This window comes from Perna viridis, chromosome 7, assembly GCF_037379345.1.
Source record: "Perna viridis isolate PV_CMFRI_1.1 ecotype Kerala chromosome 7, ASM3737934v1, whole genome shotgun sequence".
Classification (NCBI taxonomy): Eukaryota; Metazoa; Mollusca; class Bivalvia; order Mytilida; family Mytilidae; genus Perna; species Perna viridis.
In genome coordinates this window covers 7,418,920-7,438,942 of record NC_142451.1, presented here as the reverse complement: position 1 = coordinate 7,438,942, position 20,023 = coordinate 7,418,920, and the positions used below count along the sequence as shown (strand labels likewise).

Below are 20,023 nucleotides of genomic sequence, written 5' to 3'. Positions count from 1 at the left end.
ACAAGAAAAAACTATACAGTAAATGCAGCAATTTAATAACGATTCTTTTAATAAAAGTTCATTTGTACATGTATTCAAGGTGTGAGCACATATTTTTCGATTTTTCAGAAAATGATTATTTTCGGGAACATTTTTATACAACTTTTAAAATTATCAGCAAAAGGTGTTTTATTTTTTTTTATTTTTACGAAAAAAAAAGAATTTAGATGCGATCTCGTAGCAGAAACCAGATTATAGTGTATAATTAAACGAGAAGTTTGAATTACATTTTGTATATACATGTACATGTAGTATGACTTTGAAGCATGACACTAAAGTCGACATGTAATGACAAAATCTAACGGAAATATTAAACCCAAGACTTTTGACAAAATGTTTTACTTTAGAACGTGGTCATATTTTATGCACAGTGAAACCTGTACACATTCAAACGTTGTCCCTTCACCAAATATCTATGTTATGGCACTCAAGTAATAAACTCGTTTCTCAGATTCTGTTTTTGTATTTATGTTTTAATTTTCAACCAGTGCGCCACGTTGTCCTATATGCTGTAATTTTATCCAAATACAGAGCAATGATAGGAATAAAGCCACCTTTACATGCACATACATAAAAACAATTAAAAATAATAAACAAAGATAAAAAGTATATGGGTTTTATTAAAAAAAACACCAACATTGATACCACCAAAATTATTTAACCATCTAAGCTTTAAAACAATTGACACTACAGACGGGCTTATCATCTGAATTATGAAAAAAAAAACATATATATATAATGATTAAAGGAATAGACATACAAGTGCACTGAATTTTTTGTTTTAATGTACATGTAGTGTGCATGTCAGAGAATTATGCAGTATTTTAATTACGAAATTCATATTAAATGTTTTTCTACCTTCATTGTGCATACCAGTGTTTCCAATATACAGGATAGTTCAATTCTATAAGACGGTTTTCTGATATTTCTCAATCCATAAACATAATCAGTTTGGAAAGAAGTGGACCCCATCATGGCTAAAACTAGAGATTCCATTTCAGCCGTGAACAGTTTAGGAAACTGTTCTTGTAAATAGGCAAGTTCCTCTAGTGTTTGGTAGTAGGTTGGGATATTGTCTAGGAGAGCAGTGATAAGATATTGTTTCGTCAATTTTAGTAGAGTTGTCACTGTATAAAGTCTGTCATCAACTTTACTCCGAGGTGCATTGTATTTCATATCTCGTATGGTATTTTTGCTATCGACTGGAACTCTAGATTCAATATCAACGGCTTTGGAATCTTTGACTCGATTCTGCACCTCCAGATTTGCTAAAATGGGAAATTAAACTTTTTAATCGCTTAAAACAACAGTGGTGTATTTTTAGTCTTTGTATACATGTACCGACTTCTAAAGATACACGACTGTAAATCATCATTTGAAACATCTACTTAAGAGAAAAATAAGGTTTCTTCAGTTAAGTAAAGAGTAAGTGACCAAGCACTTGTACTTGTTTCTTGGTGTACACAGAACAACCTTGAAACCACGTGTTTATTCATAAACATTACAATTAAATGCCTTTAATTATTACCAGTGCAGTTGATAGGGTACACATCAAATCTGATCCTTTTCACACTTTTATTAAGTAGAAGCAAATTAACAGACCTTTCGAATTCCCATGTACATGTATAGAGTGAGTTATGAACCAAACTAAATGAGATATAAACCAAAGGAACAGAACAATATGATAGTTAAACAAATCTACTCACGTTTTCCAGCTAATTCCATATCTATAGGGTAGTGGTCGCTAACTTCAGCTGTCTGTAGTTTATAAAATGTCTCAACAATCATATCGTATGTCAAGAGATATACTCGTTTTATAATGTGTGTGTATGTGTGTGTGTGTGTGTGCTTACAAGTGCTCGTTAACTAAACCTTAATTTGGCTCATTCGTAAGAGATATAGTATTGATATTGTGGATAGCATTTTTGGTACATGTATTAACATTGATTCGCTTGCATTGTACATTTATCTTTACATAGAAATAAAAACACTATAGCTTAAGCAGGTTTTGGCATAATATGTGTTGTGTCCTTATTTTTTGATGTACCCTGGTTCTAAACCCCGCACGGGAAGAATGGGGATTTATTTTACATTAACTTTTTGTAGGTATAAACTGGTCTGGAGCTGGCATGTCAGTTAACTCCTGGTACTCCTTAGTTTGTACATTTGTGTAATTTATATTCAGTTTCGGATGTTTATTTCCGTTGTAACAAGGGACTTAGACCTTTTTGAACTAATTTTTAGTTCTGTTTAATTGTGTAATATTTTTTCCACGTTGGCCAGATCTTAAAGGGGGAGGGTTGTGATCACGCCAAAGTATTTTAACCCCGCCGCATTTTTTTCCAAAGTCAAGAAATTCCGGCCTCTGTATGTCTTGTTTCGTTTTTGTTTATTTTTATGTTCATTTAGTATAATTATAGGGGCCAATCTAATGGTGTTTTGGGGCCAGCTGCAGCCTACCCTGTGGTGTGAGGTTTTCCTCTCGTTCATTGAAGACCAATGGATGGCCTTAGTTCGACATTTTCATCCCAGTGTAGTTGTTGTCTTTTTGACATGTTCATCTCACCTATTCATGATTTCAAAACTTAGCTCAGAAGATGGCGGACAGCCGGATTACTATAAACCCAAATGTTGTTTCCTGGGAATATATATGTAAAATAAGTCCCATGCAAGCAGATGTATGTCTTGAAAAAAAAGAGATTGATTCAGTCATCCGGAACCTTTGGAAGAGGACCGGACATACTTGCATACATATATGTACATGACTTTGTGGGATACAAAATAAAAATAGATGTACAAAACGTATATAGTACACGTCTTCTTTTGTGTACTGTAGATACATGATGTGTACACTGACGTTTCATACCACCTTTGAAGAGGAAACGTATGTAAACTACTGTTACATACAAATGATTGTGACATTGATTATTATTCAATTATCATTGGAATTTGAAGAAAGAAATATATTTTGTGGAAGCCATGTTTATGACCTTATTGAATAATACTTAAACTGATGTCCATAGTCCGAGATTTAAAGCACTTGTATTCGGCAACAACAAACTATAGAAATGTACGAAACCCCATTTGAAATTTAAATGTGTTACTTTAGGAATATACAGTAATTACTACAATGTGAAAATGTATTTCTGTCCTTTATTAATTTCTGTTTCAGACCAAGACACTTAATTACATTATTTTTATGGACCCTCCTACTCAAGAAACTCTTTACCACATCTATACATTTATTATATGCATACCTCTTCTGGAGTTAGATTGAGCTCTAAATCAAATCGAAAAACTCCAGGACTGTTTGGGACCACAGCTGCTCTCAGAGATATACCTGCTGCGATGAATCTTCGAAAATAAGCATGTAAAAATGTAAAATTGTTTTATGAATAAGTACGACCCCCTTAGTAGTGTATGGTTCTATTTGTAGCGTGTCTCAAGTGCCTGTGATGGGAACAATCTTCATTCGATTCCAGTTCAAATTAAAACGTTAACGTTATTCAGTTTGGGATTATTTGAATCGAGGACTGCCGACTAATCGACTTTATTAATTTCACAGTACGAAAGTAAGTTTACACAAAATAACATAATTATGTTGTCTAATTACATTTAAGGAATGGTTCTTATTTTTAAAAGATTATTCAGTACAGCCTGTTTAAAAATAAGAAACATTCATTATAATTTAATTTCCAATGTGTGGCAGGACAATTATAAAGAACTGATTCGTAATCAAAACGTAATTGTTTGGGATTAGTGCGCGACTGACTAATCGACGTTAATGATGTTACAGTACCAAGCCTGGATATACAAAATAACCTGCTTTCTCAAAAAGCAATCCGAAAGCTAGTCACAAATTAAATTATATCAAATAACTGAAGTAACCTCTAGCTGTTAGTCTGAATGAAGCACTTATGATATTTTTTAAACATTTTTATTGTACATGTATCATCCATCAGCTCCAGAAGGCGCTTGAAATAAGTTAGTTATTTTACTAGAAATAGAAAACAGTAGCTTTTCAAAAATGTTGGCGTCAAACAGAGGAGATCCAGTTTAATTTAAGACTCGGATCGGACAAATTCCGGACAGATTCATCGGTCAAGTGCATACACGAGTTTTCTGAGGAGTTGCGGACAGACGAACGGACGGATGACAAGATCAAACAAAATCAGTTTTATTCAAGTAAAAAATACAGAAACCATTTTTTTCTTTTTTATATAAAAAATTGAGGACAAACACAACAAAGAAAACAAAAGAAAATAAAATTCAAGTAAAATAATAAATATTTCTGACATGAAATCAAGTATGACGACATACAGTAACGGCACTGTAGTCTTGTTTCAGAAAAAAATATTTACCACTTACATTAACGTATTTGGTGTAGCTCTATTTTTACTGAAACAAGTCCTTGTCACGCGTGTTAGTGATATTGGCTTTAATAGGGTAAAGACTATTGATGTCATTAGCTTCAACATTTATATACTGTAGCAAGTACCCGCACTTACCAAAAAATACTGGTAAAGATAATACCTGTCATAACTACATTCACTGCCCTTTGTCGTCGTATCGACGTCGTCACCTATCAACCATTGAAACCTATCATCGTGGTATAGCCCGATTTTCGCATGTTCCCTGTCCGGTAGATAATCACAGTCAGAATTAAGATCACCTGCTACCAGGACGTCCTGAAACATATCATTTCTTTTAAATACATGTACTTGTTAGAATGTACAGTATTCAAAATTCGTAATTATTAAAAATAAATACTTTTCGTCTAACTGACTTTCTTAGCTTTGTGTATTTTCAAATTCAATTTGGCACTTTTTTTTAAATAAGGATAAAACCACTATAAACCGCACATCTTGAGACTTCAGTATGCCAGTTGGTTTTCACAGGTATACAAGCGGCCCAGCAACACAATGTGTCTGGATCGATATATGTGTATGTCATGGGTAAAGTTCCTGTAAATCATGGTATTTATCATAATTACCTCCAGACCCCATTTTTTCGTCAACACATCATATACTCTAGTGATGTTGTCTACCTCTTCAGGAGCCATACTTGGTTTAGAGTGAAGAGCCATCATAGCGAAGTATTCAACGTCTGAAAAATAATTTAACACTTATGCCAAGAAGTCAATAAAACGAATCAGAGTTATCCTTCCTATTATTATTTAAAATCGCACGCTTTGGTATACAAAAACAAAAAACGAAACCAAGAAAAAATAATAACAGAAACATACAATACAGTTGTAGTGCTAACCTGTAGTTGGCGAATGGAACAATACATTGTAAGGAGGACGTTCAAAATAATCTTCGATGTCCGGATACTGAAATGTGTCTTGTACTCTAAGTAGGTTTCGTCTAAAATAAAAAAAATAAATGAACAATAAGATTTATTATCAAGTGTTGTTTAGATTAATGGGAAAATTGGTACACGTTTTGAAAATTTAAAATATATTCTTTGTTAACTTTGGGATTTGACAAAAATTAATTTAAGTATTGGTGAATCAAATGACAAAATATTGCGATTTACAATGCGATACAATTGTTGAGAGAATATGATTGCACGCATCCCTTGTAGCCTTCTCAGACAGGGGACAGAACATAATATACCTGTACAAGAATCCATATTGTTCTTTCGATGATGACCTTCCAAGTTTACCACTGATTACAGACTCAAAAACATCTCCATGTGTCCCGTTTGCTGCACTAAAAACACAAGGTAATAAAATGTTTAATCTGTTTTGCTGAAGGCTTCAATTTCAGTTAGTTATTCTTATCCATAGGGGAGGGTGCAGAACAAAACGTTTTTTTACAGCGATCGTTTTGTAAGAAGTTTTTTTGACTACTTAGGTATTATGCAACAAATGTACCTGTATGTACAGTTTCATTAAATTAAGTACACAGGAAGAAAAACTAAGAGATCGCCGGCACAACATACTTCTACATGTATCAATAATATAGTACTAAGTACATGTATAGTTACTGACGAGTGAGGCATGTCTTGACTAGCGGAATCTGTCGTCTCGGATCGCTCTTTTACGAGATAAGATATTGATTGATTGATTGACTGATTGACTGGTTGGTATTGAATGCCCAAGTAGCAATATATCAGCGTTTTTCGGGCGATGAACATGAAATGGATGATAAAATGAAAAATGGGATGGGACACAAGGATAATAAGGTCGACAACTTTTGATTGCCACTGGAAATAGGGAGAGGTGGGTATAGAGTCGGGCAATACTGCTTAACGTTTAATTTAACAAAAGTTCACAATATCTCAAATGTGAATTAACCGGGTCAGGAGATCAAAACAAACAGCTGTAGAGTTAAACGTTAAGCTGTATAGCATTTTATACGCATCTTCTTGTATCGTATGTGTATAATATGTTATATACAGCCATACAAATGCCATAAAGATGTATCAAACGTTTTCTCATCAGGTTACCGCTAAAATAGCAAGAAAGATTGTTTTTTGTGTTTTCACGACGACCTACAGTAATTAACATGCATAAATGAAAACGGGAAGTAACGCTCAATTACAATTTATGCGAATGCCACGTCATTGGTTCTCAATCTCCATTTGGAAATGTATACACGTGCCCGAAAAAATAATACATCTTCAAAAATACCTTGTATATATAATGCAGAGTGGTCCAATAATCTGTGTAAGGGTGCAGTAATCGTGTTTAGAAAGTAAGAAAACTACAGTTCTTCTAGTTTTCTGCAGCCTTTCATTTTCGTTAGGCATATACATCGTCGCGTGGTGAATACACAACTACTTTGAACACTATTTTAGAACTTAAACAAGAGGGTACAACTACAAAATGTGAACTAGTGACACTCTGTGTATCGTTCTTCCTTTGCCGCCGGGTTAAAATTTAATAAACAAGCCCGGTAGACTTAATTATGACAAAGAGATAATTAGTTCAATAAGATTTAGGCCAAAAACAGAAAACGTATCTGATTATTGTAACAAAATTGCCTAAATGATGAAAAATCCATGAGATCCCAATATTTCAGCATATTTTTGACGGTTTTAGTGAAAAACAAATTTGGCCGCATGCGTGTTCATTCTTGATATTTATATATAGTGTGTAGTATTGTAAGATACAACATATATGTCAATATTTTGGATAAACTCGAATATGGCAACTTCCGTTTTAGGCAAAACTATCTAAAAACACGTGCAGAAATGTAACTAAATTGAAGATTTCATTAATATTGTATTAATTTTGACTGCTATTAGGTAAAACATATTCAAGATAGCGACAAAATCGGCTGAGATGTATTTACTACAACCATTATCCTTTCAAATAAATTAACTAGTATAGACCAAAACAAATCTTTCAAAAACGTTGAATACTAGGGCCAAAATAGGGCCTTACCGAACCCACTCGTTTATCAACAATGACACATTCTTTTCCGCGGTTCCAACCTCAATCACAAAAGAAACAAATCACGGAAAGTCCATTTTATCATTGTTTTACCACGGGCTGGCCATTTACATCATACTGTTTTACTCCAAGCGATAGCGAGGGGCTAAATAAAGACATAAATGACAAACCGTGGTAAAACAATGTTATAATGGAGTTTCCGTGATTTATTTTGATTTCTAATAGGACTAGTTTCTTTATATTTATGAATAGATACAGCCTACATATATGTGTTGCACGAAATGTTGGTCATGTGTTTATCACTTTTTGTCAAGGAAGTATATTTATAGACTGAACTTGACTTAGAGATCGTCGGCAACCAAATTACGTAACCAAGGTTGACATTTCAACATAGAACTACCAAAATAACACTCCGCGGGTTCTTCTCCTTGAAAAGTTTGCATTAAGATATTGCTCCGCTGCCGATCATACTCCATGTCAAATATGTGATGTTTACTTTGCGTACGACATGGGCGTGCAACGATATTAAGGCTATTTAATATGTGTATAACTGCAAGATTTCAATGATAATATGATATTAACTGTTTTGATGCAGAGAGCTGGACAATTTTGTCAAATTTCGGTCAATCATATTAGCCTCGACAGCCGTATTGGCCCTCGGCGATGCCTTGGGACCAATACAACCGCCTCGACCAATATGACAGACCTCAAACCTATAACAGGGCAAATATGAAATTACATATTTATTAACATATAATATCTATAATATAAAAATATTGAAAATTATTGATATTGAATGTAATATATCAAACCCACAGACATATATTGCATACCTTATATCACACCCATAGACCTATATGGCATACCCTATATTACACCCTTAGACATATATATTGCATATCATATATCCCACCTTGCACAGAATACAATTGAAGTACATTTTGTATAGAAAGAATGAACATGACATGCAAAAATCTGTTTGGTATGCAGAATCAACCCACGACCTATATCACCCCAAGAGCCAGTGGTCCTTGAGTTGATATAGAAGTCTCCTGTTGGTACTGCATGTGATACAGATTTTGGCATGCACTATTCAGTATGGAATTTAAAGAAATAGTAATACCATGTCCATGTGTATTATATCCATGTAATTCATAACTGTTCATCAATATGGTTCTTTTTAGTACATTGTCAAGATATACCAGATACATTTATTTAGAATGCAGATCATAAATTGAAAAACAAGATTTTCATGACACAAGAAAGACACAGTTATGTTAGAAATTCTGTGGCCATGCAAGTGCATTGAAAATGTATTGGATATCAAGGCTACCAAAAATAGACCTTTTCTAAGCGCTGATTTTCATGGACATTCTTACATGTACAATGTACTAGGTAAGTGTTGAAGGTATACGTTATTTATTCATATACTTTGTATGTACACAGGTATTTAAAACTTTCAAAACTGGTGATAGGTATACTGTTTTTATTGCCAGTGTCGAACAATGTACTCATATTTCTCAGCAAAATTTGCAGTTTACATTTGTATGTCTGTGAACAAGAAATTTACACTGAAAACTACAAAAATACATGTGCATGTAACTATGGTTACTGGCATATGCAGCACAGTATCAATTAAAGATTTCATACATGAAATTATAATATTTGTAATATAGTAATACATGTATCTAATTTGTTTTCTACTTTACAGTGTGACATTAATTGCTCATAGATAAATCAACATTCATGGATGGATCCAGAGATTTTGAAATGGGGTCCAAACATCATTATAAATCAGCAGGTAGCTTAAATTATACATGGAAGAAGCCCTACAGCAATATCCTTAACAAGCTTTCCATTTTCTGTGTTTAGAAGGTTTTTGTCTGATAAATGAAATGACTTTCAAACTCATCACTTGCCCCGTGCATGTCCGGGTGTCAAAAGAATAAACCTGCAGCAGGGCTAAGCTTGTCGTAAAAGGCGACTAAATAGTGCTAAGGAACCTAACCAGAGGCTAGGCGCTCTGCCCATAGAGCAACTGGGTTCTGTGCCCCAGGTGGTGGAATGGGGTACCCCTGGCGTGTTACATGCTGTGGTTGTCAGGCTATAATACGGAAAACCTGACTGCAAACCATAGTGGTGCACCGTGTTGAAACAAAGATGTGCTCATGAAATACACTGTACATTTTGTAAAGTTTGTTATGTTATTTCAGATAAATTTGAATTATTTAGAGAAAGAAATGTTTATTTTTTCTTAATATATACAGCTGATAGAGATATTAAAAGAATAAAATCTAAGAACACTGAAATATAGTATATATATACTATATTAACATTTTTAATGTAGGACAAAAACTATAAACAATGACAGAAATATTGTTTGTACATTTTCAATCGACCAGTATTCATCACTTTGGGAATCTTGACCGGGTGGTTTAAAAACCAGTAAAAATCTGGTACTGTTATAACCACCAACCTGATTTGCACGAAATTATATGTACATGTAACAATATTTCCCAACAATAAGAGGTTTCTCAATATCATTTGGTTAAAATAATGTATATTTTTATGAATTTACATTGTAACATTTTGCATATATCAGACACTGTTATGATTTTTTTCTTTGATTTATATTCAGTGGTTATCACTTAAAAGTTTCACTAGATGAAGTGAGAAGAAAGCAAAACAGACCATTTCTGTGCCGGGACACTATTTATGCATAAAACAAAGTTCATGATTCTCAAGTACATGTATGTGTAGCATGAAACAGCTGTAAATGTATATGTCAACATCTCTTAATAAAAAACTATAAAAAAAACATAAGCACTTGTATATTTGCAAAACATAAGAGTTACTTGAATTATAATCTTATACATATTTGTAAAACAATCATGCAGAAAAAGTGAAAGAAATGCACATACATTATTGACGACAGAAAAAAACCTCCAGCAAATAGTGATTCATCATAAAAAAAGTGGTACTCATGAGGTATGGCTTCACTAGTAACTTTTTTTTGTTTTGGAGAGAAAAAAAGATGGATTTATACTCGAAGTGCATGTGTGATTAAGACATCAAATTCCCTGTATTCACCACATACCAATGACTTTCAAACTTAATTGGAATCTTAAATTGCTCAAATATATGAGCTACAAAGTTGTTTTTAGTTTAATGATCTTTAAACTAACAACAATTTTTACAAAAAGAGTTTTTATCCTTGTTTGAACAGAAAAATTCCTAGAGAAAGGTAAACATTTATTGTACATACCAGTGCTTAATCTAGACAACAATGACAAGGACAAATTTTAGTATTAATTTATTACAAAAAACAATCTTCATCAAAGTGAGCACAAGCAAGGAAAAAGTTTTGCTCATTTCTCCCTTGAGATTGGGCCTTTGTTCAACTTCCTCCAGTCTGCATGATTCATTTCTACTTCATGCATCTCCAACCGAAATTTCAAGGTGTGTGTTCAATCTTACTTTGAAAATTCATCGAATATTGATTGTCAGTGATTCTAAGTGGAATTCATGTTTTTTAAGAAATGCTGATTTAGGTATAAGGAAATCTGAGGACATCAACTTACGTGTACAGCCAGGAATACCAAAAGCAATAATACAAAAGAAGACCAAAAAATATTTATTGATAAACGGACTGTATAAGTATACACTGCGTTAAGACAAATGGTTATTCTTTAAAAGGACAAAGTCTTGATCGGTTTATTTAGCTTACAATTTGGTTACACGAATATTTTGATTACTTTGAAGTCTTCTTTGACTCAGTGTCTCAGCACTTTGACTTACCAATGCTGTAGTCTAAATAACTTTGAAGGACGTCATGTTAGAATTTTTAATTTGACAATAAAATAAGAAATGTTTGGGTACATATTCATAACTACAAAAATGTATTTCTGCTGAATATCGTTTATTGATCGATGTTACATTATGTTGATTATTGGTTTCTGACTTAGATTAAACTGGTACGTAATATTTACCGGAACCAGTTTAGCTCTTCACGGTTGGGTAATAGACAAAAAAGCGGATAGACAAAATTGAGAAGCTTAGGCACCGACAATTTTATTGGCGGGGGTTTGGGGCGGTGGGCTGGGACCTTTTTGAAAAAATAATGTTCCAAATTTTTGAAAAAAAAACAAATTAGTTCACGCTTCCATTGAATAAATACAAATAATGTTCTATATCTTTCCCGTTACTTTACAAGGCAGATTTTCAATAAAAAATATTGATTTCGGTTGCTGCTGAACTATAAAATAGAAATTTTGCGCGAAAAAAATATAATCTCAATCCCCCTAATTGAGGATAATAATGGTGGTGCCATATTTCGTGCGAATAGCCTCTTTATTTACATAAAAAACTAAGAAAATATTATTTGTGAACATGATCAAGGCATACATTCTAAATTCTGAATTCGCAATGAACATTGTGTAAATAACTGCCGAAACCCGAATGATGGTTTTTACGGTCTTGATTATCCTCACAGATCTCAGACGACCGCCCCTTGTGGGGATTGTGTAAGTACACGTAGATGTCCATTAGTAGTTGGAGATAGCGGAGCCCAGCCTTCGGGGTACCTGACCGAAGAACTCAGTCAGAGTACGTCTATTAGCGGCTGGGCTGCTCTGTTGACGCTCTAGCCTACTCCAAGACCCCACGTGGGTCCGACAGCGTTTCCCCACTCTGTTTGGGAGTACGTTGACCAACATTTAGGGTGAACTGTCATAATTACTAAGGGAGTTTTTAACGTGCTTGACTACCCTGTCGGGTCTCGCACGGACGGAAACTGCCGTAATTACACGTTTATAGTTATATTACATAGTTATGGTTGTGCCCTTCGATGATTGGTTTATCATTTTGAATTTTGCATTTACGTAGTGTCTGTACATTTTGTAACGTGACTGTTGTTATCAAGCTTAAAATCCTGGCTATAGCCAGGTAAAGAAAGAAGATGTCATTGAGATTCACTTCATTCCCGAGAACTATATGAAGATGTTCATTACATCAGACTTCTTTTAATTAACTCAATCTAATTTCCTTTCAGAACAACTATATATAAAAATTATATTTCAAGACATTAGAAAAACACCAGACAATATACAAAGATCAATTGATATGCAAACTGAAATGTACTTTACACCGTTGTTTTTATTTTTTATGAGAAATATATGAGTTCGAGATGAAATGTAAACATAAGAATTACATGAGATTTTGACCTTAATATTCAACAAATCTTTTGTGTGGATGGCCGTGAAACCATCTTCGGAGTTTCCTATTCCTTTATTTTTTTTTATGTTTTGAAGATCACCTGTCTATAGTTAAGAATACGGTTATCGTTGTGACTTAAAAAGAGGCAATGAAAAACAATCTGTATTTCTGAAATGCCCTACACATATCCATTATCAGCAATTAGATTTTTATATTTTTAAGTGCAGCTTGGCATATATAAACATAACATCACCTTCATACATAGTCATGACACTAAATATATCTACATGTTATTTTTACCAACCGGGCTTTAGAGGCTTATGATGCACTATCATTTTATTACAGTTGTAACATATGTAAAATTGAGATATTTTCTAACTTGCAATTTTGAGGCTAAAATTATTCATTTTGTCTATACACAAATGTGTTTTGTTCTAAACGGAATATAACTTAGAGTTTTGAAAAGTTATTATGATATGTAATATTTCAACAATGAAAACAGAACACAAAACAGACAAAATAAATTATAACAGTGGCCAAATAAGTTCTTTTTTAAAGACCTGTAATGTCCAGCAAACATTTAAAAAATGTTTTGTTTTTCTACATACGAGATTCTTTGTTTTTGTTTTTGTTTTTGTTTTGTTTTGTTTTTTTTTTTTTTTGGCGGGGAGGAGGGGGGAAAGCAAAACTGATCTAGTAGTCTTGATTGGTATGGATTATAGAATTAATAATACAAAACACTATGACATCATCACAATGAACTAATACCACAAAATATTTTTTATGTTATACTACGACAAATTACACTGAGAACCATAGCAACCACCCTGCAATTTTTCTGAGTCAGAAATTACAGAATATACAATTCAATGTCGTTTATTAGAAAGACGAAATCAAAACCAAGTTATAAACAAAAAAATATTACAAACAGGGAGACTTAAGTTTCATTATAACTAAGCTCCTGTTACAAATACTAAATTATGATACAGAAAAGTGTGGTGCTTAAAAACGGCCAAAAGTGTTGATCTTTCTTATACTGATATATCTTACTATGTTGTGAAATTTTCAAATGTTATCACAAATTAAGTTAATAGCAATATTTATAGCCAAATGCCCCTATACCTTTATTCCGATAGTATAAAATGTGTTTTGCACCATTTGCGACAGAAGTATTAATAGCCATCATATACTTATACACTAATAGCCATCACACTTGAACAATGATACAATGTTACTAATGTTCAATATTGTTTAATAGAAAAGAACCGCAGGGTGTCTAGAACATGTGGAACGTATCATATGAATGGAGGACTAGGCTGTAAATTTTCCGAGTTAGTTTTCTTTCGAATTTGTAAAAAATAAACACAGTCAACTTTTAATTGTTTGGTCCAAGCACGGATCATTGAAGAATGAAATTGGTTTAATATCAAAATCTAGTTTAAATCAAAGTTAAGGTTATCTAGGCAACAATTCAATTGTCAGAAATGTTTTCTCTTACATTGTGATATTTGGTTGGAGGCATATACATGTACTAACATATTTGAAGAAAGAAACTTGATGAAATATTGGCAAAGATTTGAAGGACATTCAACTTAAGGTTTTCATGGCACAGGAGTAAATCTCACGTAATGAATACAAAATAACACATACGGAATATCGAAAATAAAGTGATTCTGATTCAAAGTAAAAAGTTCAGTCAACAGCTATACTAGACCAGGAAACCATTGAAGAAGCATATCAAAAACCTATCAAAGTCGCTTATAATTCTCATTCAGAAACAGAACACTTCCAGACCACATAACCATAGTTTTCCATCCGATAATAGAATTTTTGGGATACAATTATATAGATTGTACACAAAATTGGCACTTTACAAGAGTTATCGTTCTTGATTTGGTTGATTTAGAGATGAAATTATGAATAACGTTCTCCAAAATATAAATACATTGTATGTATATGTAGAAAGGACTAATAAAATATAGTGTATATAGACTTAAAGAGCGTTGTTTTAAGAAGATTAATTGATTGATTGATTATTGAGGTTGAACGCCCGAGCAGCAATATTTCAGCTATATTCAGGCGATGATGATGAAATGGGATGATAAAATGAACATGAAATCTTGGCGATGAAATGGGAAAAGGGATGGGACACAAGGATGATAGGGTCGACAAACTTTGATTGCCACAAGATAAAAGGTAGGGATGGGTAGGGTCGGGCAATTTAGCCTCCTGTGGCGGAGCGCAGAGGTTCTTACTCCTATCGAATACCACAGCAGGGTTTTTTAACGTGACAGGAACGTGGCATATTTCCCAACACGGTGCACCACTATGGTTTGCGGTCAGGTTCTTCGTATTATAGCCTGACAGCCCCAGCATGTAACACGCCAAGGATACCCCCTTCCACCACAAGGGACACATAACCCAGTTGCTCTGTGGGCAAATCGCCTAGCATCTGGCTAGGTTTCTGAGCACTATTTAGTCGCCTTTTACGACAAGCTTAGCGCTGCTGCAGGCCTATTCTATTGACACCCGGACCTGCACGGGGCTATTTTAGGAAGACAAATCACATCTACCAATGACAATGTTCGAATGACTTAATATTTTAAAAACAACGCAGAATTGTTTGATAAAAAAATTGTATATCTAATTAATCATTGATATGACAGAAAATCATCAGTTACCTTATTGTATCATTCAGTTTCTTTTGCAGTGAGTTAAATGCTGTATTTGAACTATCTCGGATCTCCTGGATCAGAATCAAATCGTACCGCAATAGAATCTATAAAATACAACACGAATACATGTACAAATGTAGATGTGAAAGCAATTTTGAAAAAAAAGCCGACTTTATTTAACACACGCTTGAATTAGAAATGTTTGTAAAATAAAACAATTAGGAAAGTTTTTATTGTTTATATATAATATGGTTGAACTGATTCGATGTAATTTAGTTGTACATGAATCCGAGTTACATGTATCTCTTTCCAATCGCTTTGTTCGAAGAGTAGTGGTAGGACAATTTTATACAAGTCCCATAAAGCATACATGTACATGTCCTTTTAAATTCAAATTTAGTTAAAATATTCATTTGATACATGCCGAATTGACATAATCAGAAGACCGACGAGTAATTTTTCGGCAACCGGATTTAAACTTAAATTGACGATTAATGAAAATTTTCCAAAACTTAGAACCTCCGATTATTTAATTAAATGTTGTAAGTACATGTATAGTTAGACATAATTCGGTCGTAAACACATCTGTGATTAGTTATCCTTTCATAATGACACAATCAATTTCTTTTATCCTGTGTATTCCGTAAAGGTCATTTTTTTTCGTTGTTGTTAAAAGATAAAACGTATCAGCTATACATATGATTGCCCAAGAAGTTTCAGTTGGGGACATTGGGGGAATCTTGAGTTCCGTCGGTTGGAAGTCCGGATTTAAACTTAAATTGACGATTAATGAAAATTTTCCAAAACTTAGAACCTCCGATTATTTAATTAAATGTTGTAAGTACATGTATAGTTAGACATAATTCGGTCGTAAACACATCTGTGATTAGTTATCCTTTCATAATGACACAATCAATTTCTTTTATCCTGTGTATTCCGTAAAGGTCATTTTTTTTCGTTGTTGTTAAAAGATAAAACGTATCAGCTATACATATGATTGCCCAAGAAGTTTCAGTTGGGGACATTGGGGGAATCTTGAGTTCCGTCGGTTGGAAGTCCCCTTTTGTTGGAAAATTTTGCAAGATTTGTGCTAAACTCAAGCAAAAAATGACCATAATTATGATAGTCTTGAATCGTCTTTGTTTGAATGGACTAACACCCCAACCGCCCCGAGATACATACAGCACCGAATAATCACTTCCGGAAAATATTGACTAGATCTAACAAGTTTTGTTTTCGTCAACTTATATCCATCAAGCTAAATATTTACGATCAGTATAAAGCAAGGACTTTAGATTAGGTGGGGGGTGGGGGGGGGGGCGCGCAGTTAAAATTTCGCCGAGCGGAGCGAAGCGAACACATTTTTGAGGTTATTTTTTTTAATATTCTTCTAGAGTGGGTGCACTGTACATATCTTTTGTGGTCAAATTAGCAAGAGATGAAAGTTTCAACCTAAAACCGCCTAAATCTACCCCTGACAACCCATGCTTTGCAAATTTTAGGGGGGGGCACGTCCGCCACGCCTCCGCCTCAATCCGCCCCTGGCAACTCTAAATAGCATTAAACTGAATAAAACGTGAGACTGTCTTTTTCATTTTTACTCGCTTCTATTTTGTTTACCTTCGATAGTTATTGTAGATCCTAGTATTCAGAAAAGTTTAAGTGTTGTTTGAAAGTTCAGACATTTAATTTGGCATTATACATGTTCAGAATATTAGCTTTTAGTACATTTGCCGATATTTTAATGTGCCATGCAGTTTTAGAAATCATGTATTTTGCTGTAAATTTTGGAAAAGCACCTACAATCTCGTGGAACCTGATCTACAATCTCGACCGTTTTTATGGAGTCCAATATGTATATTATATTTGAAAATCATACCTGTTTAGGCCCCGCTAATTTTTCTCCTGGGCTGAGGGGTGGACCCGGGCTTGGATGTGATAAAGGATAAGATTTGTTTTGGTGCAAGCGCAAAATTTTTATTGAAGTATATTTCAGTAACAACAGAAATATTATTTTTATTTGACAATCTGTATTTTGAAGTAATTGGGAAATTTATAGATTCATTGTTTTTACTTTTTTCAAGGGATAAGTAAAAACAAAACAAAAAAAATCCTAAACATTTTGGAACATACTTTTTTTAAAGATCCCAGCCAAAATGGTTTGTACCTTGGAGGGAAACTCTCTCGTTGTTTAAATATATCTTAAAGTTTACTTCCACGAATGGATATAAAAGCATTAACAGTTTAACTTGAAGAAGGTCGTGCTCTCGATATATAGTTTGCGAAATCGTGTTGATACTGTGTCATAATTTACATGTACATGTGGACACTATAGTATTAAAAGATTCTATACAATGTATACATGTAGGCCTTTTTTCGGGATCTTCACACGGCGAATGTGACCATATCCCTTTTTAATATCCCCACAAATAAATATATTCTACTAAAGTGTCTTCAAAAATGTTTTTTAATCTGTTTTAATGCCGTATATTGGTTTCAACTACAAATAGGCGCGTACACATCAAAGTATTAAGATGATATAAGAAAACTTTAATTTTCTTTATTTGAATAAGTTCACAAACTTCTTTTCAAAAATACTTCCAACACAATTAATTAATTATTTCAACTCCATTTTCAGAAAAGCAATAAGTTTCTTAATTATATTCTGCTTCAATACCCCCTATCAAACTGCATAAATAACTAGCAAAGTTCACTCCAGTAGAATATACCAGTATTATGGTAACAGTTAACTTGCATTTTGCGGAACAGTTTCGGAGTTAATTGAAATTCACATTATTACTATGACAATAAGGATTTAAATTAAAAGCTCAGAAAAAAAATGAATTGCTTCAATCTATTTAATACAGTCCAGTATAAAGTAAGCTGACATTGGGTAGTGATTCTACAATATTCGTTGGCGACGAATTGTAACGCAATTAAAACTGATTATGAAGCCCGCATTATAAAGACATCATTGGATCTATTGTACTATATTAGTGTGGTGAACGATGAAATGAATATACAAATACAACAACACAAAAAAGACTTGATCACGGACGGTATTGACCGATGTTCGAGTTCCATAGTCTTAACATTTGAAGTAAAAATCATAAAACGTAACGCTTATACTTACCTGAATCAGTCTGTCGACGACTTCACTTTTTTCCATTTTCGTCGTTCCAAAAACTTGCACATTGAATGCACATATCCGTAGTGGAGCATTTGCAACCGGTAGTACAACTCCTCCTCTCGAAACATCAGAAATAATAACAATAAAGATGAAAGGCACAGAGAATAGCAACCTCATTGTGCCTGTAGTGAATAACAGAAAGTGATCAGATTTCATATGATAACCGATAACTCTTTACTGGGATCAACTCAACCAGATCGCCACAATGTAGGCTCGCTCAATTAAATTCCCCTTTATGTATTTGAACATGAATATAAAACTTAGTTTGTTTACATTTCTTGTTCAGTGTCACGAACCCTCGATATTGAATTTATGGTTGAATGAAATCACAATGAAAAGCAGCGTTGTGTAATATAACATATACGCTGAGAAAAAAAGGTTTTAAAAGGAAAAGGGAAACATTTATTAAAATACAAGATTAAGGCGTAAGTTTGACACTTTAGTCCTCTCTAATACGAAAATTACAGTGCTGTTTCCTTACCCTTGTAACACCATCCTTTACAGTGTTGTAAGAATCTCCCGCGTCTTTTAAAATTATTTAAAATCAAGTCATTCTGCCACAATGAAATTATTTGTATGAAATCTCTACAGAACCTTCAAAACATTCTTACCACATAGCGAGTTAGAATTGACAGAAAAAAATCTTTTGAGATAAATTTGCCATTGCTTGAAATGTAGAATGGAACGTATGAGTCCAACTAATACCAATGCATTTAAGAGTTTTTTTTTAGAAGATACTTGCAAGGAGAGTTACTGTACTGACGCTGCAAGTTTACTCTAAATGAAAAACAAAACATGTAATATAAAGTTTTCTTTGTCCCGACAGACATTGGACCTATTACAATTACGCAATATAAATAATTCTGGTAAACCTAATAGTAGCTTACCCGATGTAAGAAGGAACAAAAACTAAAATCATGATTTATAAGTCCAGATAAGGAGCTTGCACGTTCAAGATTTACATGACATGAATATCATCGTTATGTGTCCAAATGATAAACATATTTCAAGAACATGATTGGCACAGCCTTTTGTGAACTGGTCTGTTGAATTCCTTAGGTCATGGTTTTGAAGGGAATAGGAGTTATACATGTTTTGTATTCAAAGTTAATCTATTTATATTAAAATTATACCAATATTGATATATTTCAATGGTAGCGGCGTACGTATCATTAATCGACAACTTTGTTCTAGCCTAGGAAAATTAACTACAGAAATATGTAACACCTTGACAGAACCGCGTATCAACATCAATTTAGAAAAAAAAATCAAATTAAAGAAAAATACTCGCGTTTCATTGACGCAATTTAGTTCTGTTAGTACAAACATTTCCTGTAAGTGTACATTAAAAGAATTTATTACAGTATAAATCTTTTTTTTTCACAAAACATACGGGGTCTTGTTTTTCTTCACTTATGTTTATGGCGTCTACTTAATAGAACACCTTTCCAAGGTACATTTTGTTGACCTGCACGTTATAGATTATATTGCCAAGGTACAGGT

General features: G+C 33.5%; 1 protein-coding gene across 1 annotated transcript; it reads right to left on the bottom strand.

The window, feature by feature from the left end:
- Window positions 1–641: 641 nt before the first annotated feature.
- LOC148611144 (deoxyribonuclease-1-like) lies at window positions 642–18,759 on the bottom strand. Its single transcript, XM_088591322.1, has 9 exons — window positions 18,464–18,759; window positions 15,337–15,434; window positions 5,658–5,753; window positions 5,305–5,405; window positions 5,033–5,145; window positions 4,573–4,727; window positions 3,297–3,393; window positions 1,746–1,797; window positions 642–1,307 (listed from the first exon to the last, which is right to left on the bottom strand). Exons 1-9 carry the CDS (start codon window positions 18,674–18,676, stop codon window positions 877–879), a joined length of 1,356 nt encoding a protein of 451 aa, XP_088447448.1. The 5' UTR covers window positions 18,677–18,759; the 3' UTR covers window positions 642–876.
- Between the last annotated feature and the right edge of the window lie 1,264 nt (window positions 18,760–20,023).